The sequence below is a fragment of the Haemorhous mexicanus genome, chromosome 4 (genome assembly GCF_027477595.1).
Source record: "Haemorhous mexicanus isolate bHaeMex1 chromosome 4, bHaeMex1.pri, whole genome shotgun sequence".
NCBI lineage: Eukaryota > Metazoa > Chordata > Aves > Passeriformes > Fringillidae > Haemorhous > Haemorhous mexicanus.
The window spans coordinates 32746622-32770846 of record NC_082344.1 but is presented as its reverse complement, the minus strand read 5'-3'; the positions used below and the strand labels follow the sequence as shown (position 1 = coordinate 32770846).

General features: G+C 38.8%; 1 protein-coding gene across 2 annotated transcripts in view; it reads left to right on the top strand.

Moving 5' to 3' along the window:
• TNKS (tankyrase) overlaps window positions 1–24225 on the top strand; it is a 129727-nt gene that overhangs the window by 51320 nt on the left and 54182 nt on the right. For both annotated transcript variants that reach the window (XM_059844353.1, XM_059844354.1), the window contains exons 4-5: window positions 14776–14812; window positions 15675–15750. In XM_059844353.1, coding sequence (XP_059700336.1) covers window positions 14776–14812; window positions 15675–15750 — 113 coding nt within the window. The remainder of the gene's footprint in view (window positions 1–14775; window positions 14813–15674; window positions 15751–24225) is intronic.

The following is a 24225-nucleotide window of genomic DNA, read 5'->3' as shown; positions in this document are numbered from 1 at the left end:
CATTGCATCAAAGATTTGTTTAGGGTAATTTACCTTTCTGTTGCTGTCATATAGTGTCATCTTTCCTTGAGAATTGTTTTTGACTGTTGTACTTGCTCTTGGGGTCAGGCATGAGGATCTGCAGGTGCTTGAATTGATCTCCCCCCCTTAAAAGGAGGCACTGAACTAGCAATGTCACCTGTTGTGGTGATGTTATGGCACTTTCTTGCCAGGTCTTCAGTACAAATGATATACTGGATTCTTCAGTGTTCTTGGGGGGTGCACAGATAGGCAGTTGCATGTTCAACTCTCTTTTACTTTTGTGATGTTGTGCAGTTTCTGTTTCTTCATAGTACTATATTTCTTTTGTCTCCACATTCTCTACTGCTCTCCTGATTAAAAACTGAGGCAAAGCTGGTGTGAAGAAAGCCAGTGCTGCCAAGCAGAGAAGAAGAAGGATGTTCTGTCTTCAGATAGCATTCAAGACAAGAATGAGTAAAACATTAAAACCACATTATTTATGCACAAAGGAGTATGTCTTTTCTATCCATAAATTGCAGCTGGTTGTCTGCAGCAAGGAAATGTCTGTAGAGCTTCACAGGTGAAACATCTTCGAAGAGCAAAATGAAGATGGTGAGGTACCAGTCGAGAATAAGTGAATGAGCCAAGGGAAGCTGAAAAACTGACTGGTGGTTGATGGTTTCCTTTTTGGCAGAAGAGCAAAGTGTTATGTTCCAGAGAGAACATCATAATTTTTCAGGGGTTGGGAAAACACAGGCACGGAATTTTACTCTGCAAAGAGTACAAGCAGTGATTTGAGACTTTTTAGAGAATGCAGGGAGTAGGAGTGGTTATATAAATGTCTCAATATATAAGGACTATTTCAAATAATTTACAAACACAGAAAAGTTCTCAAAGATATCTCCAGGAGACTGTTATTCATAGATAATGTTCTTTTTTTGTCAAGTATCTATTCTTTGAATAGAAGCTTCATTCTGTGCAGTACTGCACTGCACACTGCATTGAGATAAGAGGACTGACGCTATAACGTTTTCAAGCATTTATTTTGAAAGGTTGTCTTCAGAACGTATTTTAAATAGCTGCCTGTTCTGTAGGGTACAAATTTTGGGATGGCATGTTACCTTTCTCTCTGTATTTTCCTTTGGTCACCTAAAAAGTAAATACTTTACTCTTTTGAAGGCATTCCCTTGTGTTTTGAAATTAAACCTCCTGTATTTTCTGCTGTTTCAGTAGCATTTTCAGTTCATATCTTAATTTGATTATTTATTGGCCATTGAACATCATGGTCCATATCCTTCTGTGCTCTGCAAATTTGTTTTTTCTTGCCTTTTAGGAATACAATGCTGTGCTTGTCTATTTGATGTTTATTTTGTATAATGGCAAGAACATTTTGGCATAAATTCAGAATTCAGTTTGTTCTTTCAGTCCAGGCAGGCAAACAGCTCTGTCCTTACACAAGTAGCAAACTCGTGGCAGCTTTCATCTGACTGCCACCTTCAACAAAGTCATTACCTCTTGCTATATGTATGTGTCTGGTATGGCCAACCCGGGTGATACAAGTGACTGACAAGACTGTCAGCTGTTCTCAGGAATAAACCTAACAGACTTGCTAGAGGAGCGTGTCTCTATCTGAAAATTAAAACTCCTATAATGCATACCAGTACCTCTGAATACCTCTCAGATTCTCACATCTACCACTGTCAGCCCTAAAGTAGCAGTTTCTCATGACAAAGGACTGATTCTGTAAAGAATTCCTTAATTTTCTGTATGCAGTCTACCTTTACTTTCAGGAAGATATTATGGGAGGCAGCATAAGTAACAAAAGCCAAACATATGATGTCATCAAATCTGGGGAAATTGGGCTATTAATTTCTAAAAAGCTTTTGAATAGATTCATGTGGGGATCTGGACTCTATAAAATATGTACCTTGTCTTTACAAGCTCTGTTCCTACAAATGGTGGAAAAGGAGGGCAGAGCCTTGAGAATCTTCCTTCTGAGAATCTATTTTTTGATTAATAAAATCCAGCCTTTATTATTAGTATTTTTAAAGTAATTTTGGATGTTCTGCTACTTCGGTATATTAATAATAACTACTCTGATAGACTCTACTTAGAGGATTAAGCACCATGACTTCTGTAACTAAATACTATTTTGCAATCACTGACTTGCCCAAAATCATAAGGCAGGTTGGTGTGTGTTCTGCTCCTGCCTGATGTCCTGCTGTGGGCTTCCTTGGAGTGGTAGGCTCTCAGTACTCTGCTCAGGAGTGAGGCAGGGTGTAGGCTGCCCTGGCATCTTGACTTCCATCCACTGTTAAACTGGGCAGTCAAGAGCTCACTTCAATGCTCAGTCTGAGTGAACCTTCTTCAGGACAGACTTCCTGCTGTGGCCAGGCCTATTGCAGGAATGAATGCAGGGAGTCTGCATTTCAGCTACCTTTGCCTGCAAGGTAAATCTAGCACATTGAAGGCAATTTTGGGCTTAAGTTGAACAGATAATCTGATGCTGACTGCTGCCAGTTTGCAGAACCATCCAAAAACCTGGATGTCTATTGTGCCATTGTAAACAAACTTAGTTTTTTATTCTTGTTAAGCATGTTCTTGTTAAAATGTGTGCAAGGCAGTCCTGAAGACACATTATTTTCTCAGTAATATATTGTTTCATTCTGCTGGTTAGTCTCTTGTCATGTATTGCTCTGGAAGTGAAGGATTTTTTCTGTCTGGCAGAACAGACAAAAATAACCTTTCCTATGAAAGGAAGTGTGCGGATTTTATTTACTTTTCATAGCTAAAAATCTTTTGTGAGCAGCCTTTCCAGTAGAGAAAGACAATTTCTTTCCTATATGCACAAGGAAAAAGAATTTATTATAAAATTAGAGGGATGGAAAGAGCAAAAACCCAAACCAGCATTGTATGTAAGTATAAGATTAAATATACTTGTCAGAGAATGGAGAGAGTAACATTTCTGTGTTTGAATTGCTGATCTTCCCCACAAATCTAAAAGGTAAGTATTTTAAATGATGCCTTTTCAAATGGCCCATTATCCTCAGGGAGCTAGATGAGAACTCTCATCAGTGTTCTAGAAATTGTTGGTCTAATTATCCAGTAAATCTTCTTTTCATGGACCTCTCTTCTCTTGAAATCATGTTGAGCTATGCAGGGAAACCTGTTCCTGCTCACTGGCAGGGCAAATGTAGCTCCATCTCCAGAATCTGCCTACTTTTGTCTGCCTGCACTAATGCAAGGCAGTAGGTAAGTGTTTTTCTCCTGAACAGCTAGCAGATCAGAAGGAAAATAATTTATGACTTGTGTGCATTGAGGCTTCTTACTGTATGTGGCTGTAATTTCTAAATAGGATGTTCTGTCTTTGTGAAGGCTGGAAGCAGCATCTTGGAGAAGGTAAGAAAAAGGGGAAGGAAAAAAGGAATGTGGCTGTTTGTTGAGACCCTTCTTAACTGCTGGCTAGGAGTCCCCCTGCCCAAAATCTAAAAGTATTATTCTTCCAAGTGTGGTTTGAGTTGCTGAAGGACACCCCTGAGGGAAATTTTCTTGTGAAGCACTATCTGTATGCTCAGGAGTTATGTGGGCTTCTATATCCAAGCATAACCTTCTATTTGGACCAAAATGGTAACTGTAAAATCTGATAAAAGTCAGAGGCAGACTGACATCTTAGACTGTTGGACTCCTAGAGGGCCCACTGCCAAGGGTCGGGGCTGCTGGTGTGACTGTTGAATGGAAAAAGAGAATCCAGAAAATTTTTGTACTCCCTGTCTTTGACCTTGCCTGTTCCTTTCCTTGTGTCCTTTATCTAAATCCAAAACCATTTTGATTGCAGTAAAGGGTGTTATGGCTAGAACTGTTTTAATGGCACAGTGTGATCCAGCAAGAGCAGTCCTTTCTCTGGGCATTTGTTCTTCCTCCCTGCAGTTTTGGTTGTGCTGCTCTGTGAAGACAGACCCAATTCTCTTGTAACCTGTCTTTGCTCTGCTAAAGGATGTTCAGAGGATGGCAAAAAGGCAAGTCAGCATCAGGAAGCAAGTTCTGTCAGTAATAATCTCACCATTTCCTGCGTCAGTAGCTGGGCTTTTATAGAAAGGGATAAGCAGGAATCCTAAACTGGTGTTGGGGAAGGTACAGTATGATTTCTCCTTGATAGTATGCACTCTGGGAGGAGTGGTAATACTGAGTTTGCTCCTGCTGAACTAGCACACCTAGGGCACAGTGGAACCTGTGCTAACTCTGGCATGATCTTTCCTTTTAGGTTAAATGGAGATTTAAAATACTACTTTTTTGAAAGATAACAATGAACTGTATCTTAGAATAACTTTGGAATAAAACCATTGGAAAAATAGACTGGTTTAGGAACTGCTGGTGATCACGTTACTTAATAAAAGTATATTTTACTTCACTTCAGCATATTTTCTTTAGTATTTTTAAGATCATTAGTGGTTGTGATGAATGAGGAATGTAGAAATACTTTCTGGCCAATTATATTTTGTATTGTTTGAGGTAAACAGAGTCTTTAAATCTAGTGAGATTTCTGAAAGTGAGTGAGAAAGCAGTATTTTTCCCTCCTTCATGCAGAAGACAATAAAACTATCTTTTACTGCAGATTTACACAGAAACCTGCAGAGTTGTTATGCTGAGGATACATGCAGTTTATGCATTTCCTTTCTGTCCAGCAACAGAGGGAGCACCTGTTTTGGAAGATGCTTTATTTATGGATAAACCTGTGACAGTAGAGTTCTTGTGCTTAGTTTTCCAGTAGCAGTAAAGTGTGCATGGTGTATCAACAGTTTGCCTTTGGGCAGGACTGATGATTGCTGTCCACAGTCACCTTGTCCAGGGTATGTCTTGAAGAGGCAGCCTTGTGCTGCATCTGATCAAACTTGCTGGGTGTGAATGAAAGTTGGAGAAAGAATATCCTCCTTGTAATGACAGCAGTCTGGTAAACTGAAGCTCCTTAATTAACGAGTTAGTGTCTCTTGCTTCCTCTCAGACTTCTTTTTTTCCTGTGGTGCTATTTCATTTCCAGTCTTCATAATGAACTATATTGTCATTTAGGGCAATAAATTATTCTTTTGAAGCAATCATATGTGCAATCCTGTTACCTCTGAGGAGCAGATAAAGAATTTTGGTTTGTATAGTTCAAAGAAAAGGGGGCTGATGGAAGCCCTCACTGCTCTCTCAAGTTTCCTGAGGAGGGGAGGTACCGATCTCTTCTCCCTAAGATCCAGTGACAGGAAGCAGAGGAATGGTTCACAGGTGTGCCAGGGGAGATTTTTAGACTGCATGTTAGCATTTCTTTACTGAGAGGGCGGTCATACACTGGAACAGGCTTCTACAAGATGTGGTCAATGTCCCGAGCCTGTTGCTGCATAGGAGGCATTTGGATAATGATCTTAACAAGCTTTAGCTTTTGGTCAGCCCTGAAGTGGTCAGACAGTTGAACTACAAGATTGCTGTAGGTCCCTTCAAACTGAAATAGTTTGTTCTAGTATGCATTTAACCAGTAAAGTACTTAAAACAAGGAGCTTGATAAAGGGGGCTGAAAATGGTTACAGAACATGAGTTGTGTGTAGTATTTAATTATTCTTTCATTGCTGGTTGAGAATGTAACCCTTCTCAGACCTCCAGGACGTTGGCAGTAGGTACTGTTATTGCTGTAGTTCTGTCTTGTTGTATGTTATTCCAACAGGAATAGCAGAAAGTGCCTGAGTGTAAATAAAACATTTATTTTTTTCCCAGCTAGTGTTTTAATAGTTATTTTTTAGTGAGGATAGCAGTTTGCTGATTTAGATTTCAATAATTTTCTGTAAACTGCAGCTTTCTTTCATCTTAGAATATGCTCTTAGTCCTGTTAGGGCACAGAGCTACTCTTTGCCTGAGTGAATATGCAGAGACCCTACCATGGCTCAGATCAGCAGAAGCTTGAGTTACTGTGACTGAGCACTGCTGCTGCAAGTGTCTTCAGAAAAGGTGTTAAAAGACATCTTTTAAAAATGAGACAAAACAAATGGAACTGTTGCATTTAAGTCAATAATATCTGTATCATAAAATCTGATGGGGAGGATAAGGGAGGGGGGAAGAATGTTGCAAGTTAAGCAGCTGCTTTTTACTCTGGGATACTGGCACTTTCATATCAATCCACATATCCTGTTTCCAGTCAGGGCATTGTCTCCCTTCTTCCCCTGATTTGTACCAAACTTTAGTTTCTTTTCCAACTGTCTTTTGACTCTTAGCTCGCAAATAAAAATCCATGAGGAGGGAAAATTTGTCCACAGCAGGAAGGCAAATGGTTAATTTTGGGGAGTTATTTTGTTACCATCTTTTTGTTGTGCAGATATGCCTGTTTTCCAAAGTGTTTAAACTGAGCTGTTGACAGATCAGTTTTGTGAGTTTTGCTGTGACAAAATGGTTCATTATAACAAAATCTATTGCCTCTGTTTTGTTATTCTTTTATTAAGGACTTACTTGCTGTACTTTGCTTAAGTGTTTCATAAATATATGTTGGCTCTTTCATTGCTGTGTGTTTGACAGGTTTGCCCCATTTCCTCCAGCTATAAAGGAGTTCCTCTCTTCTGCTCACTACTCTGGGGCCCAGCAGGCAAAGGAAATGTTTTGTATTTTTGTCCAGGAGCTAGAGGAGTGATTTAACTGGATTTGAGTTCCTTCCAGGATGTGTGCTGCAGGGCAAGCATGGCAACACGCGTGCATTTTTTATGAGGTGGCAGCCTGTCTTTCCTCAAGTTTGTAGAGTAAGTTTAGATACACAGGGCAGCTTCACACATACAGAGGAAGGATTGTACTGTTCAGTAAAAAGAAATACTTTGGCACATAGATACATTTTATGGCTCCTGTTCATTTTGTAGCAAGCCTTAAAAACCCCCATTCTTTAAATCTGTACGATTTGTTAATACAAAATCTGTCATGTTTGCTGTAGCTAAGATAATATAGATTTTTTGGTTAAAATAAATGCTTCAGTTTTAAATCCAGCTATGGATTTTCAGACACACTGTCCCCAGCTTGTTAGCATGTTTTATATACAATGGGAAAATTGGAGAAACTGCAAAATTTAGTTTGCCTATATTTACTCTAGAGTTCTTTTCAGAGAAAGATGGAATGATGAAGCATAATTTTGGAGCTTGCCTTTATATAGTATGGCTTTCCTGAGGGTTACATTTTATATTTTTCTTGCTAGTTTTCTTCCATGCTTTATATAAGTTATGTAAGGTATTTCTGTGGTCTCTCTTTAGAGAATATTCTGGGGAATTGAATGATTTACTTGTTTGTGGATATTGTTTGGAAAGAGAGGGTAGGGAGTTGGCTTTTTGAAAAAGATGCAGTAATACAAGAGCAACTTGGCTATCTATCCACCCCTACTGTACTCAAGTCTTTGACAAAGAGAGTTTCTTAGTCCTTTGTCTTCCTTCAGAAGGTTTGCCTTGAAATCCTGGAGAGAAAATGCATACGTGGGCATGTTACAGAAATGAAAAAGTAATTGTGGCTGAAAAATTGAGCAGTTTATTAGTTATAAATACTGAGCATGGCCAAAGTAGTGGCAATTACTGTGGATGATTGTTTTTTGCTGATAGCAGGAATTTATATAAGAAATGAAGGGGAGCCATGGGAATGTTGCTTTTGCTATTGGCATGAAGGGGTGGATAATGGGGAAAGGTCCAGAAAAAAACCCATCAGATTTATTTTCTATATGTAATTTCACAAAAGGTGTCATGAGTATTGAACTTTGGTGAAAAGATGAGCCTCAACCCCTTCAATTTTTCCATCACACCAGTGTGTTTTGAATTGCTGGAGGTTTGGGTTTTCTTCCTAGTCACTTGACATGTTATTCTGCTGTCTTTTAAGTTTTTCAGTCTCAGTCTGAAAACATGACAGACGAGAGTGGTGGTGTCTTCAAGATAAGTACAGCATTCTAAAATAGTACAGTTGTAGTAAAAATACTAATTTTTTCACACTAAGAATAAAAAAATGGATGTGTGTGTGGTGTTTACATGAGTAGCATGCACTGAAACTACTTGTACAGGTCCACTAAACGGGTTCTAGAATGTCAGATTTAGTATTTCAGAAGAAACTATATGCTAAACTTGTAGCATGTGGTAACATTGTTGAAAGTAAAATTATTTATATGGATTACCACATATGGGTGGTTGTAGGGTTTTTTCGGGTTTGGCTTCATCTTTGATTTTATCTAATGGTTTAAGAGTTAAGACACTTGAAATCCTCTGACAAAGGGACTTTTTTCATCATTCTGCTACTATATAGGAAATCTGGTAGCATTATTTTAACAAATAGACCAGCACCACTGAAAAAAGGTGTTCTGAGAAACAGAATTGTTACATGTCAAACGTGAAGTTACTGGTGCACATGCACTGAAGAGCCATTTTGATACACCAGCTAATCCTTCTTAGTGACCAAAACTCTAATGTGGAGTGTGTGTAATTTATGCCTCAATATTTGGGACAGCATTTGGTAACTGCAGTATCCTGTGTATGCTTATGTAATAGATGTACTTTGAACTGATGGCTTAAGAGACAAGAATCTCTTCTATCAGGTAAGACCCTGGCAGACGTTTTGCCAATCTGCACTATATAAAGCTGCAGATTTTTTGACGTAGTGCTTTCTGCCAGGCCTTAGAAGAGGCTTTTTTCTCTGGAGCTGTAAATCAAGAATGCTCTGCATTTGAGCTCTGTTCACTTAACTAAAAGATGTTCCAGGTAGGATGCTGCTAGCTCAGTGGTTTGGTAGAATTGTGGCCAAAACCAAATGATGTTTGCTTACTTCTTTAACTTCCACACCGCCTTTTAAAGCATATCCCTGAAAGACTTCGCTATTAGCTGAGTCATTTTCAGTTTTTAAATTTCAGTTACAAATGTCTGATTTGAGTCCAGATGCACAGTGCCTGACTCATCTCATAGAAGAGGCAGAGTTAAGGTACCAAACCTTTCCTCCTTGGTAACATTCCTCCTTGCTGGAACTTGTTCTTGAAGGCATTATCTTCTGAGTTGCTTTTCTGTCACTTGCATATACTAGTGTTGCTTTGGTGTTTTTCATCCGTGACAGGAGCTTAAAATTAGGGTCTTGCTGTGTTCCTGGTTGAGCTTATTTAGACAGCTTATAAAATCAGCCCATTTGCTTGTGAGAGATTGCTGAGCAGAGAAGTGCAAGAGGCATAAAGAAATTAACCCTAAAGAAGTGGGAAGTAAAGTATAATTATTAATAAAACCTAAATTGTTATTTTTTGCTCCTCTTTTTTCTCATGTATTTCTCAGAGTACTTAGTTATAGATGCCTTTTCCCAAACAATATTATTTCAATATATCTTTTTTTTTTTTGTTGACACTTTTTTTGGGCAGTTATTCCCTCAACCTTCTGCTATTTGGATGGTTAAAAACCTTCTTGCTCTGATTTTACTCCATATTTTAGTCCAAATAACTCCATATTTTAGTGTCACCTGCTGGTTTACATATAATAAAAGTTAAATGGGGAAGAAGGAATTGATGAGTATTTTAATGGTATTTTTAAAAAACAGCCATGTTGAAAATAAAATTTAAGTTTGCTAAAAAAACTTTTAAATTTAAAAAAACCCCAACCTCAAAATCTTATCCTCTCCCAATAACCCTAGCAGTCTCTCAGAAGTACAAAAAGTCTTGTGCTCTGATTATAACTTGAATATTTGTTTTAAATACTTAAATATTACTCCGAAGACCTTGGAGGATTAAAAAGGATGGTACATGTGGATGGGTATCATTGATCACTCATAGGTGTGTGCAGTCCTGCAGTGTAAGGGAAAAGGTATATTTAAATTTACTTCTGTGGACTTTATTTCTTTGCTAAACTCTACAATGCTTTCTTTGTAGTAATTGCAGCCCAAATGTAGAGTTTCCATTCCCCTCCCTCTTGTTGCAGCACCATCCGTGTTCAAGGTCTTCATTCTCAGGGACCTGTTTGGGTCCCTGGCCATGTACTGAGCTGGATGAAATAACAAACCTGATAGAAAAACAAGTTCTCAGCCCTCCCGGATGCATCAGGACTCTGTTGTTTTCCCAACAACTCCATGCATTCCTGTGCTATCAGAGTTTATGGTTGGAAAGGCACTGGAAGCACTTCTAAATGAGGCAAAATGGGAGGTTTTGATACCTGCTGTCTCTACTAATCTGGTGGAGAGCCCATGTCCCCTGTGTTGCTGGGTCATTGTAAATACTTGTTTGAAAAAGTAAAGAAAAGAATTTGCTGGACTGCTGACGAAGATCTTGTCAATCTTCTTGTGGGATGTATATTTTGAAGAATGCAAGCTCAGGTTTTCCGAGAGGCAACCAATAACAAGTGTTAGATCTGCACGTGGTCAAAAGTCAGATGTAGAGCTGCCATGTTTTTTTAACAGAGCAATGACCTCCAGTGCTGCTAGACCTGAGCTGCCAAGAGAGAACAGGAGGTCCTGAGGAGATTTCATTACCATGAAATTTAAGGTGTTGAGCTCAGTGGGACCAAACACTGGCACAGGTTGCCCAGAGAACTGGTGGAGTCTCCATCTTTGGAGAGATGTAAAAGCCACCTGGACACAGTCCTGAGCAGGGTGCTCTTAGGTGACCCTGCTTGAGTAGAAGGGTTGGATGAGAGACCTCCAGAGGTCTCTCAATCTCAAAAATTCTCTCAATATTCTGTGATACTCATGAATTTTCCCTCCCCAGCCTGTGGCCATGGTTGCACGTTCATAAGACTCGTGTTCTTTTGTCACAAGTCAGAAGCAGTGGACCACTGGCTAGCATAAAAATTTTCACTGTGTTTAAGTATTCTATTTATAATTGTGATTCCATATAATGTACAGCTTCATATGGAAAAACCTCTTTAGTTTTTCAGTTTGGTTTAGAATATGTTAATCCATTTTGTTCCCATTATCTGTTGCCATTGGATAATAATGTCTTGGTTTAATTTGTGACGTTATTTTTTAGGAAATTTTCTTAACTGTGGAAAGCTGACATGATATTATGGTGAAGCAAAACCTGCTTTGTCCAGCTTGACATTTTAGGTCTGGCTGCTTTCTGCATTGGCTAATGTGTATGGAGGGATAGGAAAGGAATTCACCTTGGTTTTGAGTGTAGATGCATTGAAAAAGCACTGTTGATTTATGCCATGCATTCAGATAGGTTTTTCAGTATTCCATTGAAATTCAAGACTTTTAGGAGAGACTGAAATAGGGTTATTTGTCTGTAAAGATAGATTCATTATGTTTTTTTTTCCCAGCTTCCCGCTACTGATCTGCTCAACTGCCAGGTGCAAGCAGCCACTGATGTCTGATAGTTAATAAGCATTTGCTAATTTGCTAATCAGCTGCTGCAGAATGCAGCTAGGGCCAGGCACAGCAGTGACAGCGTAGCAGCAGCTGATCAGGAGTCTTGGAGGTAACTGGTTTTCTCTGGGGAGGGGAACAGAAAGAGAGCTGCTTAGCTGCCTGATGGTGGCTGTGATCTGAGACACTGATGATCTGTGGTTAGCAGTGGTGACTTTCTAGTTCCAGCATAAATGGAGCAGAAGCTGGGATCAAGTAGAGAACTTCATTTAAAGAATGCCGAGCAAGCTGTAGACAATGAACTTGATCAGACATATAGAATACCACTGAGTGGTTTCTGCTTCCCTACTGGCTTTTGTCTGATGAGATAGGAACAGGGACGCTGCTTTGCTATGGTGCTCTCTGCTCCCCATTTCACACCTTGTCTTTGCCTTAAGAAATTCCCAGGCCAGCTGTCTCTGGGCTGCCTAACATGCAGATGCCCTTTTGTAAAACTATAAATTCTAACCCGCCCAGAGGAGCTCTTTAAGAGATGTTATTAGTTTAGTTAAAAGTCAGTTTGCCATTCTTTGAACAGAAGTGTTACATGAGGTTGATGGTCTGTATTCCTGTACTTCTGCTTAGAACTCGAAATTCATCTCTGCCCATGCACGCATGGTTTGTTTTCAAATGCTTGCAAATGAATATTTTATTAGGTAGCTGTGGCCAATGGCTGCAGGATGGCTTTGATAAGCTGTGTGGCCAAGCGGCGTTAGCTGTGTTGGCAGAGCCCTCTGCTGGGAGCACAGCCTGTGCCAGCAGCAGTCGGTCCTGCGGCCAGTGCCACCCACTTCTCCCAAATGCCATTAGCCAGACCCCTCTCAGCTCTGTGCTATCCCACCAGCTGCCTGCTCCAGTGCCCAAGGGGTTTCTCTTCATCCCTCAGAGCCTGTGGAGTTCACTTGACCTTTTTTTTTTTTTTTTTTTTTTTTTTTTTTTTTTTTTTTTTAAGCAGACCTGGTGGTGTGCTGTAAATGTTTATATGACTTTAGGTTTTGATTTGCAAAATACAGAGGCTCTTTGAGAGTAATAAAGTTAGCCAATTACAAAATAATGTTTTCCTAATCCTAATCAGTGTGGGTGAACCATGATGAATTTCAAAAATTGCATGTATGGATTCCAACACTGTCTGCAAATACCTTTTTTAAAAAAGTACTGCTTAGTAAAACTAACTGATCAAATTGGGCATACATGGGCACATTCCTAAATCAAGAGCCACAGCTTTCCTTTTTCATTGGTCAGTAAGGCTTCTGCTATTTCAAGTGTTAGAGGAAACAGCTTTTGTGTGATAAAATACTAACTTACTGAGCATGAGGGAAAAATGTTATTACTCTAACCTAGTATGTTCAAAAGCCTGGTTAGGACTACTAGATGCGTTGCCAAACTAAAATGTGCAAGGAGGTATTTTAATCTGGGTATGTCTCTAAAGTGTTGATATAATACAGGCCAATAACTCTACTGCAGGAAATCCAGCTGTTTGAGATTGTTGCACAAACAATGCAGTAGTAATAAAGGGTCTTTTTTTCTTCTTCACATGCTGGCCAGAGCTTTTCACTCAGCATTGATTTGAAACACTCACAACTGTGCCCAGTATTTTATCTTCATTAAAATAAAAAAAGAGGAACATGTACCATGGCTTAGAAAAGGCTGCTGCCTGTGGTGGACAGGCCCTCCTTCTGATGAAGCTGGAGAGTGGTAGAAGTCAAAGGCAGTCATATTTCTGTGTCATTTGAATTGTCTCATGATGACACTTTCCTTAACATAGACATAAATTCTTTCAAAAGCTGGGTAAACTTCCTGGCCTATATTTGAAATAACCAGTTTCACCTTTGCTTTAAACTTACTTGCTCCATTGCTAGGGTTCAGCAACACAGAACAGCTCTGTTAGGAGACCCATCATGTGAGTGGCATGATGGAACTCCTTGATGCTGGTTGTTGTCAATTCCCAAAGCTGAATGTTATTCAGAAAGCAATTAAACACACCTGTGAAAGGAAAAATCACCAGTATGATAAGATGTAGATATTGCTTTTGAAAATTCCCTATCTGCATCCAAGGGAATGGGCAGGAAGTGCATGGCTGTGTGTCCTCACCCTCCTCCTCCTTACCCTTGTGTCAAGGCAGGATGCTGAAATAAAGGGGACTCCTTAAGGAAAGGTCTGGTTTTGTTGTGGTTCCTGTCACCCTCTGCTGTTAGCTGGAGAAGCCATGGTGGGGGGAGGACCAAGCTCTTGGTGGTGGATGGGGAGTCCAGCCCTCCTCCTGCACCTTACAGCTGTTCTTTAAGGGATGTTTTCAGATGAACCTTCCATCTTACCTGCCATCCGATCTGGCATTTTCCGTGGCCCAGTGCCTTTCCTCACCTATAATGAAAGTTTCACTGGAGGCTTATTACAATTACACATGGGAGGCAGCACAAAGGGGTTTTTTTCTTCTTTCGTGACAGCTTCTTCTTCCTGTTTTTCTTTCAGCATTTTGGTTAGAGGCTTTAATTCTCTGGCAGATTGTATACAGTATGTTTTTCAAACCCTCTACCTTTTGGGTCTAGGATACACTGTTCTCTAACTGCATAAAGCTGCTAAATAGGCTATTTTTTCTAATTTCTGACTTGAAATTCCATTTCATTTGTATTGCACAATGTCATAATGATTCAGCTTTGTAGAATTCTGTCTTAATTCCATAGGTTATCTTGTCCCATGCTCTTTTTAAAATACTAACATGCAGTTTTAATCCTGTGCTGCAACAACCCTCGTGAGTTGTCTATTTTAACTCGGGACTTCAAATATAAATGTTGCTTTAACATTACTCGTGGTTATCTCTAATCTCAGAGTCTCGTAGCAAAAGCTGTTGCAGAGTTCATCCTCTTTTGTCAGTGCTTTTTATTTCAAACATGTCTTTTGTTAGAAAGTGGCTGATGATATAATACCTGGATTTTTTTTAATAATCTGTGCTTTTCTAAAGAACTTAGTGAAGTGTAATATTACCATTCAAATAGGCAGGTGAGAGCCTTGGAGATCATTAATTTGTACCTTTTCAAAAGCCGCACTGCCTTGCTTTGTCTTGGAATTTATTATGCTTCCCAAGTATAATGTGACATACTGAATAGGGCAGGGGGTGGGGACATTGTCTTCAGCTGACATGCTGTTATCAGCGGGACTGTGTTTCTGGACACAAGATTTCGCAGTCATTGGTTGTCCGAAGAAAGCCTTTCCATCTGAGGATTGGACAAGAAGATGCGTCAATTTGCTGCCCGTCTCCAAGGTACTGGTGATGCTGCCTCCACAAGCTGGCTAACGTCACAGCTCCATCACCCAGCGGGGTGTGGGCTTTTTTCTCCTCTTCTCTGTTTTAATTCTGTATTTGCTTCCTACTGCATTTCTTAATCTGTCTTCTGCCAAATGCTAACAGCATGATATTTTGCAATCATTTAGGTGAATACAAGAAGGACGAACTCCTGGAAGCTGCTAGGTGAGTGCTGCTTAGAATATAAAACATATTTTGGGGGTGGAAGCAGGCGAGGAAAAGGGGTTTTTAAAATAGTACTGTTTTGTCATTGCCTTTCCATGAAATGCTGCAAGCAAACCACTTAATTAGCATAAATCTCTTCAGACTTTAGTCTGGTACAAATGTAAAAGCCTGTTTATGTAATTGAAATCCCCCACTATGGTGGTTATAAGGTTAATATTGAGTTTTTGCTTTAAGCTGCTTAAATCCTCTTTATTGTTTTGTGACTGTTCTTTTTAGGGGCAATTTAAATATTGGAATCTTTCTTTTCTTTGGGTTTTTATTGCTACCATAGGATGTATTTTGAAAACAGATTTTATCCGAACAGGGCATAAGGAAGCCTATACAAAAGGTGTAAAGTTCAATTGTATATTGCAAAGGTGCTTTTCATCCTTCCTGCTGACTGCACAAGACCATTTTCTATAGCCTGTTAACCCTTCTAAAAAAGATGCTGGGTATTGGTATATAGCTGTTTCAAATGTTACGGGCCATATGCTATGAAAATATGTTAAATTCAGAACATTTATTTTGACAAATGGCTTTCAGAGGATCTGTAAAATTAGAAAAAGGAAATACGAGGTTAAGGAGAAAAAATGAGGTGTTTTTGTATGATCTTTTGCAACACATATAACTGCAAATGTAGTATTCTTTTTTGTATTTACCCTTGGTTTTGAAATGTTCAAAAGATTCTTTAGCCATCCAACATTCTCCCTGCCACAGTACAAATTTCAATATACTACACTTTGCAAAATACTTGCTAAGGAAATGGATATCAAAGAGCTCTGCCCTTTTCCCACCCTTTTCATAATATTCTCCTCATTTACAGGAGTGGTAATGAAGAAAAGCTGATGGCTTTATTGACTCCTTTAAATGTGAACTGCCATGCAAGTGATGGGCGTAAGGTAAGTTAATACCTGCTTTATATTTCAATTATTTAAGGAAGGCCAATTTAAGCATACTGGTAAGCGTAGATGTATAAACCAGGAGAATATATGTGGGGGGGGAACCTGTGATGCCTTTTCACCATAAAATTAAACATTGGTATACTTGACACTGGCAGCTGTGACAGATTAAGTCAGCGGACATGGGTTTTGTGTGTGTCTTGTAAATGTTAAACCCTGGTCTACGTGTAAACAAAACTTTAGGACCTTTAGTAAGAAAAACAAAATGTACTGTTGCAGATGGATAAAATAACTAGGGAAGAACGTTATTATTTGTATTTGAACATTGTCTGGGTGAGGTGCTTGGTATTCAGCTTAGCTCCTAATACACTGCCACGTAGACTGGCAAGACTGGCACTGTATTGCTATGTTTAACACCTTCTGCATTTTCTTAAATTTGACATTATTGTTTTGACTTTCTCTGGCAGAGATGTTTGAATGAGTTAAATTAAGAATTAGGCTGAAACTGGAGGAGGGAAGAACATACGGAGTGAGAAGTAGATCCTATGATTTTTGATGTTTTAGATTTCAAGATCATAGTCTGTCTAGACTGTTGATTTACAAATGTTGGGGGGTTTTTTTGTTGTGGTTTTTTTTTTTTTTTTAAATTTGTTGGCTTGATTTTTGGTATTTTTTAACTGTGTACCAGAATGTTTTTAATATGTATCTGTTAAAGTGTTTCATCTGTAACAGTACGTCTCATTTTTGGAGAGAAAAGCATGGGAGTGTTTTCTTTTGCAGTTTTTTAAAATTTTTGATGGAGTGTGTTAGAGCTTAATATAAACCTCTGCCCATCCTGGACCTGTTGTGGAACAGCCCAGTTCCACTGAAATCAGTAAAGATAGGCTAGTTTACGCTTTTGATTAAAATGTGTGTTGGTTTTGAATATAAAAAAATACAGCTCCATTGTAAAAAAAATTCTGGTTTCTATACACATCTTAAAATTTTTCTCTATTGTAATGTCCACCATATATACTATGTGATGGAAAACTCAGCCAGTTTTTTTCTTATTTACATTTATCACTGATTGAAAGTTTGATGCATCTTCCAGGTTTCGAAGGCAATTGATTTTATGAACTGAGGACAGGCAATTGAACAAGGGCTTTATTTAATTTAGCAGTGTTGAAACTGATGAAACACTCCCCACATTTTAAGATTAAAGATATTGCCCATATTTCTTGAATTTCCTTTTCTTATTTCAAGATTTTGCTGTTCAAGTAAAAGTGTATTTAGGTATTAATAGTGCCCTGTGTTATAATTAAATGGGGAGGTGTACAGCAGTGCATTACTGAATAATTCAGTCCCCATCACTATTGATCTAAGGCCAAATGCAGAGTTATGACTTCTGTCAGCAGGGCAAAGAATGAGCCCTTGCAGATGTTTTCTTGAACATCTATCACTTCAAAGTAAAAATAAAAAAAATAATTACAAAGCTTTTAAAATTCATATTGAAATAGCAGAAATTGAGATCGCAGCCTCTGAATTAGTTAGAAAATTTATGCCCAAAGCTTGGAAAGCATATTGCAGTTAAAGCTCCTGTGTGTGGACACTTTGAACATATGTTTGGTTGGTTGGTTTTTGGTAAGTGCACTGGTTTTTGAAACACCTTTTAAAGGTGCCTTGCCATTGATATTAATTAGCTTTTTTTTTTAAATAATGTCTACCAGGTGTATTTTTTCTACCACCACATATGTACAGGAAGGTTGGAAAAAGGTTTACTAATGCTTTGTAGTAAACATGCTCTATAACTGTTAAGTATTTAATTTGTAAAGCAAAGTGTTCAGGTCCTGTTCTAGTGCAAGATCACCTGGGGTTTGATAATTTTAAGCTGTGCTCCAATTTAAGTAAGCTTTTAAATGGAAGACTCCACTGGTGTAGCTGCCTGTAGTTGATCTGTGGTGATTTACACTAACTGAGGATTTGTCCGTTTTGTAAGTTGCGTTTTGCATTCCTTGATGCTTTTAGTAATTATTTTTTGTAAATCTTCTGAGCATTCAAGCCTCAAACTTAGGACAGTGTAAGGCCGCAGTTTTAATGCAGCGCTCAGGGCCAGGAATGCAGACTCTGCGGATTGGCCCGAGGTTCTCAGCATCCTGCTTGTTCTGCAGTACAGCTGTATCCACAAACTCTTCCCTCAGTCTGCTTACCTCTTTCTTCAGTCTGTGCATTCGTTGATTTTCTGAGAAGTCCAGCTCTAATCTAGTGATAAGGGAGCACTTAGCTCTGAGGGTGAAGAAATTGAGTTCCAGTGCTAAATGGGTAATTGTTTTTTCTGGATTAACAGATGGTGATATTTTTTCCTCATACTTTGGGGTCCAACTGTATGCAGTTGAGTTTTTTCTCCCCGGGGGATTTCTCTGTATCTCATGCATACTAACATCTGGGGTTCTAGATTTCTCAAACACCACATGTGCTGTGAAGGTGCGCTTCAAAGAATGGGTAAAAGGAATGGGAAACTCTGACAGCATCTTGCTGGTTTGAAACCAGCTAAGGTTGGAGATAAAAAAGATTTATTGCATTCTGGGTGCTGCTTGCAGCCTTTTTGAAAAGTATTGACAGCCAAAATCTGATTCCTACAGGACAGGATTCCATGATTCTAAAACAGTTACATCTGGTGCTGATAACCATTGCTCCATCTGTTTATTTAGGATAGAGGTCAAGACAAATAGGAATGAAAATGAACTTCCTTCTTCCCCACCAAAGTCACAGTTTAGGTAGGTTATGGTCATTGTAGAAATGTTCACATTACTGAAGCTTTTGAGCTGTTGTCTGAAGAGGGAATGTATTCTGTGTGGCTTCTCTTGCCATTGTCTTCTGGAGGGAAAAATGAATTAGTGTGCAAAACAATGAGCTATTTTAAACATCAGCTGAAGTCTTCCTGCATACCAAGGGTCACGGTAGCTTTTGGGAGTTTTGATGACCAAAGAAGATCAGCAATAATATCTCAGGAACTGCAATTTCATTGAGCTAGGTAATGATTGATTTTTGTACAAGTACTGGCTTATGTGCATATTCAGTGTCTGTCAGAGCACAAATAATGAGCTGTATAGTGCAGAGCTATATACTGTACTGTGTAAGCAAATTAGTATTACACAAGGGTAAATTTTACAAAACCTGTTTTTTTAAAACTTATTTGTCTTATTTGTCTTATTTGTTTACTTTTTAAAAAGCAATGCTTGAACTGAAATATAGTAGTGATTTTTCATGACAATTAGTCCTGCTTTGATGTTGGTGTTTTTTAACAGGAGACTGGAAATTTGCAGTTGTTACGATGTGGTGTTGCATGTAAGGCAACATTTACATGTTGCATCATTTCTGTTCACATTGCCTCACCAAGTATCAGAAAGAACTTAGACACAGTGCACAGCACCGGCATATTGCTGTGGATCTGAAATTTCCCTGCATCCTGCCTGTGAGTTCTGCTGGTCTCCTTGGTCTTTACATTATCTATAGAAGTAGTGACTTCTAGAAGACAAGCCTTTGGTGTTGATGTTAGCAGATGGTAATGAATTTCACACTGTTAAGAAGCCTAGGCATCTATTCATGTGTCTATCTATGTAAAGGTACATAGGTTTTAGAGCCCCTGTTATTTTCCCTCAAATATTTTCCTTTGAGGTTGTCTTTTTCAAGACTTAGTTATGAGTGAATTTCCAAAAAATGTTTTTTGGCCATTTTAAATCACCATGTTTGTCTGCTGGAAATTAATGCTGCATTACTTCATCATGGAAGCTGGATTTCTGATGTTACAACAGTCTCTGCTTACCTAAATTAGTGGCAAGAGACAGGTTTAAAATTGCACATATAATGGTTGCAGGTTGAGTAGAAGCACTTAGTCCACTTATTTCCTTCAGGAAGCTGATGTGAACACTTGAAAGCTGTTTAAGGAAGAAATTGATGTTGCCTCCATTTTAAAAATGCAGAAGTATCTGAGCTGATAAGAAAGGACTGGTTTCAGCAATTCAGATAAGAACTCTTTTCTACAAGACATTTCCCACATGACTAATCGTAGCTTTCCAAAGTGATCTGCATCCAGCTGACATGGTAGCTATTAGCTATAGGAGGTTGGATTTTTGGTTGTACATAATATCCTGCTCCTGCACTGCATTGTACACACTCAGATCATACTGGCACTAAAATACTCAGTTGTTGGTTGAATAAAACCTTTTCTTATAAAAGGGAATTCAACTCCTCTATTTAGGAGTTACCCAAAAACCAGTTTGTTAGGTGGTCTTTTCAAGGTGCATCTCTTGAAGTAGAGCAAATATCTAATATTTTGAGCTCTTAGGACCATAGAAAAGTCATTAACTGAAAAATAAAATGCTTGCTTTGTACTTTAAAGTACAAAGTTTATGTTGCAGCTGTGTTTTGTATTTAAATTTTGTATCAACCATATGAAAAACAGAGAAGACCATGGCATTACCTATGACAGCATGAATCTCAGGTATTAGTTCAACTGGAGGCAGAATTGCTACCAGAGGGCAGCACAGAATGCAGTTCCTCCACAGCTACATTGTTTTCTGTCCTGCACCTTCCCTCCCTACTTCCTTCTTTGGAAACTAGAAATGTTATTTTTGCAACAGGTGGATCAGGGATCCTGCAAACAACGCACCTTACTTTTTCCTTGCATGGGACCCTCCAGTACTGTGAATAATGTAGTGATCCTGTGGGGAAAAAAATAGACAATCAATTAAAATGCCATTTCTGTCATGCACATGGTCATACCTCACTAATTTGCACTGTTGTCTTCTGACTTGTAGTGTCCATTTGTTTATTCCCAGTTTTCAGTCTTTAAGAGCTCCCAGTACCAGTCTTTAGTATTTTGCTTCTGCAGTGCCTTTGTTGTTACACCTTTCCAGACTAGCTGTAGACAACCCTGGATCCAGAATACCAGTAACAGGCCTTTTCATTAAACTTTGTGAGTCATAGGAGACATACTTGCCTTTTGGGTTTGACTGAGGCTGTTGCTTCAGCCTGTTCTTTCCTGCCATAGGGATATTGGTTTTTCTCATGCATGGCCTCATTCTGGTTCATTGGCACAGGGTTCAGATGTAAGAAATCCAAGTCTGAGAAGGTCTGCAATGCAGTGCTGAATAGCAGCATCCTTGGCCTGAGGTAACCACTGCAAAAGATCTTGACAACAAAGTGCCCCTCAGCTTTTGCTATGGGACATCCCTGATACCAAGTAGCATTGGTAGTAAGTAGTAGTTGGATGAAATTGCAGATTCTTTCTCTTGCTTCCTCTGCATCTCTCTCTCTAGTGAGAGATCAGCCTGTAAACAAAGGGCCGGTAAATAGAAATTAAATTCTAACAAGATCAGGTGAGTTATGTCTCCTCTAACCAGAGAGTCTCCAATTTGCTGCTGGTAAGTGAATTTGCCAACCCCTGTTCTACAACTCTGGTTGTTTGCAGCCATTTTCAAGAAAAATCCTGCAATTGGAAAGAAAATTGGTATAGCTTCCAATTTCTGAGTCTGTATGGAACAATCGATCCACATTTTCACAAGCTTTCCCTTTACAGTTATTAAGCCTGCAGACTTGGGTAGAGGTTTAAATTTCCTTGTAATATTCTTGGCTCTAGGAGCTGGGGGTTGAAGAAAAATGTCACGTACTGCAAGATGCGAACACATTGTGTGCTGGTGAAACTGTAAACCTTCAAAACTGGGTGCATTTTTCTTGTGCTGTGAAATAAAGATCAAAACTAATACCACATAGATCCATAGGTCTGTTTGTTCTGTAATCTGTGTCATAGAGATTATATTCAGATGGGTGTAGAATATATTTTGGAAGAAACTATGTCACATACAATAAAAAAAGTTGTTTGAGTATTGGGGAAATGTACTTTTCTACAGACAAAAGCTGTTTATTTGAGAAAAAGACTTGTGAACAGATAGCCAGTGTAAGGCCCTGTCATGACCAATGGTATATCTGAATGTCAGTGTGGACTTGACATGTTTGGAGTTTTTTGTGACATGTAATATCATACCTAGTTTCACAATTTGCATTTCATCTTTCTTAAAGTTTTATGAACTCTTCTGCTGGTATACATTGTTTGTTTGTGTGGCTTGTAAATACAGTCTCTAATCTTAAGGCTTATCTACAACGAAAAATAACTAACTCTAGTGCAAAGGAGAGGTGCAATGGAATCATCCAGAATAATAGTTAACTTGTGTATTATTCTTGGTTCAGAATGAGTGCCTTCTCCTTCATTAATCTAATAAAATGAAAATATTAAAAATTGTTCAATGAAATGTCATTTTGTTTCAGAAAAAAGACAGATCCACAAATCCAAAGCAGTTATTTCAGAGTAACTGGATAGACAAGCCCTTGCTAAATCTGCTCACTTTCTGCTTACTAGCATAAATGTCAGTCTGGTTTTGATGAAATGCTTTAGACTCAGTTTAGTGGGTGGGGAATGTGCAGATTTTTTTTTCTACATTTGTGGTCCTGCAAGGGTTTGCCAGAAGTTTCCTGATGTGCAATTACAGCGCTGTGGAACTGCAGTTATCAAAATAAGCAATAACCACGCAGGCTGTTAGCTGATGTTGGCTTGTGTAATGCTGGCTCTGGCTGATGGCTTCTGGACACTGCAGCCTTTGCTGGCACTGATCTTGTATGTGTTTCATGAAACGTGTTTATCAAGGTTTGTATCTAGGGGTGTGAGATGGTAGGTAGATAAATAAAATCACAGAATGTCCTGGCTTGGATGGGACCTTAAAGATCATCTAGTTCCAGCCTCCCTGCTATGGGCAGGGACACCTTTCATTAGACCAGCTCAAATATTTGAAATCAAATCCTGTGTGCAAAATGGAAGGTATTTTCTGGATTTAGTGAATGGTGTACTGTAAAAAAAAAAAAAAAAAAAAAAAGGTGATATTTCCCACATTACAAGATTACAAAGCAAGTGTCATAAGGTTTGTGTTACGCCTTGGGCAGAAGTGCCCAATGCCATATATGTACAAAGAACATTCAAAAATTATCACAATTGTGTTTTGTCTTTAAAACAATATTTTACTTGTTATAAAAAGATAGTTCCCAGGCTTCATATATGTGAGAAAAAGTGACAAGTTTTGCACTTTGTTATGCTGTGATCCTATCTTACTTCATCTGCCAAGCATGATCAAAGTGGGTAACACAAGAATGCCTCTGCAGACTTTGTATGGTATAGATGACTTGGCTTAATTTCTATCCCTGGTGTCACTTAAAACCTTTTATATCCAAGGATGATACCTTTTGAATAAAATGTGGAACTGATCTACTTGCCTTTAAGTTTCTGTTATGGGATCTTAAATATTTTCCCTAAAACATTTCAGTGAGTATCCCTTCACATATTATTTGAAGTGTAATCTGTCATGTCCACAAATAGAAATTGTGCACCAAAGTACTAGAAAGAAATTGTTTATTCTGTCATCATTCTCTTTGTATTGTTCTCTAAAATTCAGGAAATCTCATTTGTTAGATCTTAATTAATTTGCTCTTCAGGAAGCCTCAAATGTGTTGAAGGCATGGGGGATTTTTATACCTGAACTGTTTTCCCCTTGATGATTAGCTTCACACAGGAGATGACTTCCCACATTAGGCTATTATCCATCTCTTGTCAGGAGAAAACAAGTCAAACTGGCAGATTTGGGCAGAGCTGCCATGTAATATTTTATGCACATTAACTAAAAGCTGTGTTCTGGATTTGGCTCTTAACAGCTCACAAGGCATCCAGAGGCTGAGTACCGATAATATTTTTTCTACTGTGATCTCAGGAGTGGAGCCCTTTCCTTCAGAGCTTGCTGAGATTATGTTTTGAATTGAAATGCAGCAGCTCAATCCAGGGACTGAGTGCATTTGACTTCTGTATATGGTTGATTGTAGTGAATACTGTAGGTGATATTTCTGTGCTTGGTGTCACTTTCCTCTCAAAATCCCTGCATGTGAGCATAAGAAGTACTGAGAAGCAAACTGATCTGCTTTCTTGTTGCTTTTTGCTTTGGAGCGTGGTATTAGTGTACTTTGTGGCCTCCCTCTGTTGTGACATCTATCATTTTGTCATACACTGTTTCCCATCTCTGCTGGCTGTTGTGCAGCCACCTGAGGACCTAACATCATCTTCCTAATAAACCATTGGTGAGGATTTAGTTAAAAAACCCATTGAGTACCCACTGTAACCTGTATCCGTTGGCTCACCCTTGTGCATGTGCTTGTTGACTGCTTCAGAAAACCCAAGTTTTAAATGTAGAACTTCTTTTAACAGTATTTGACTCTTCCCAAGCAGGTTGTGTTTATGCAGGTGTTCACTAATTCTAGCTGTTATTATATTGTATTTTTGCTTGTACAGACATCAAGATTACAGGCCTCTATGTAGTTCCCCAAAATGTGCACTAATGATTGGTTCGTAACTTCCGTGTCTTCACATACCAAAATAATCTTAAGTGAAGGTCACATACAACT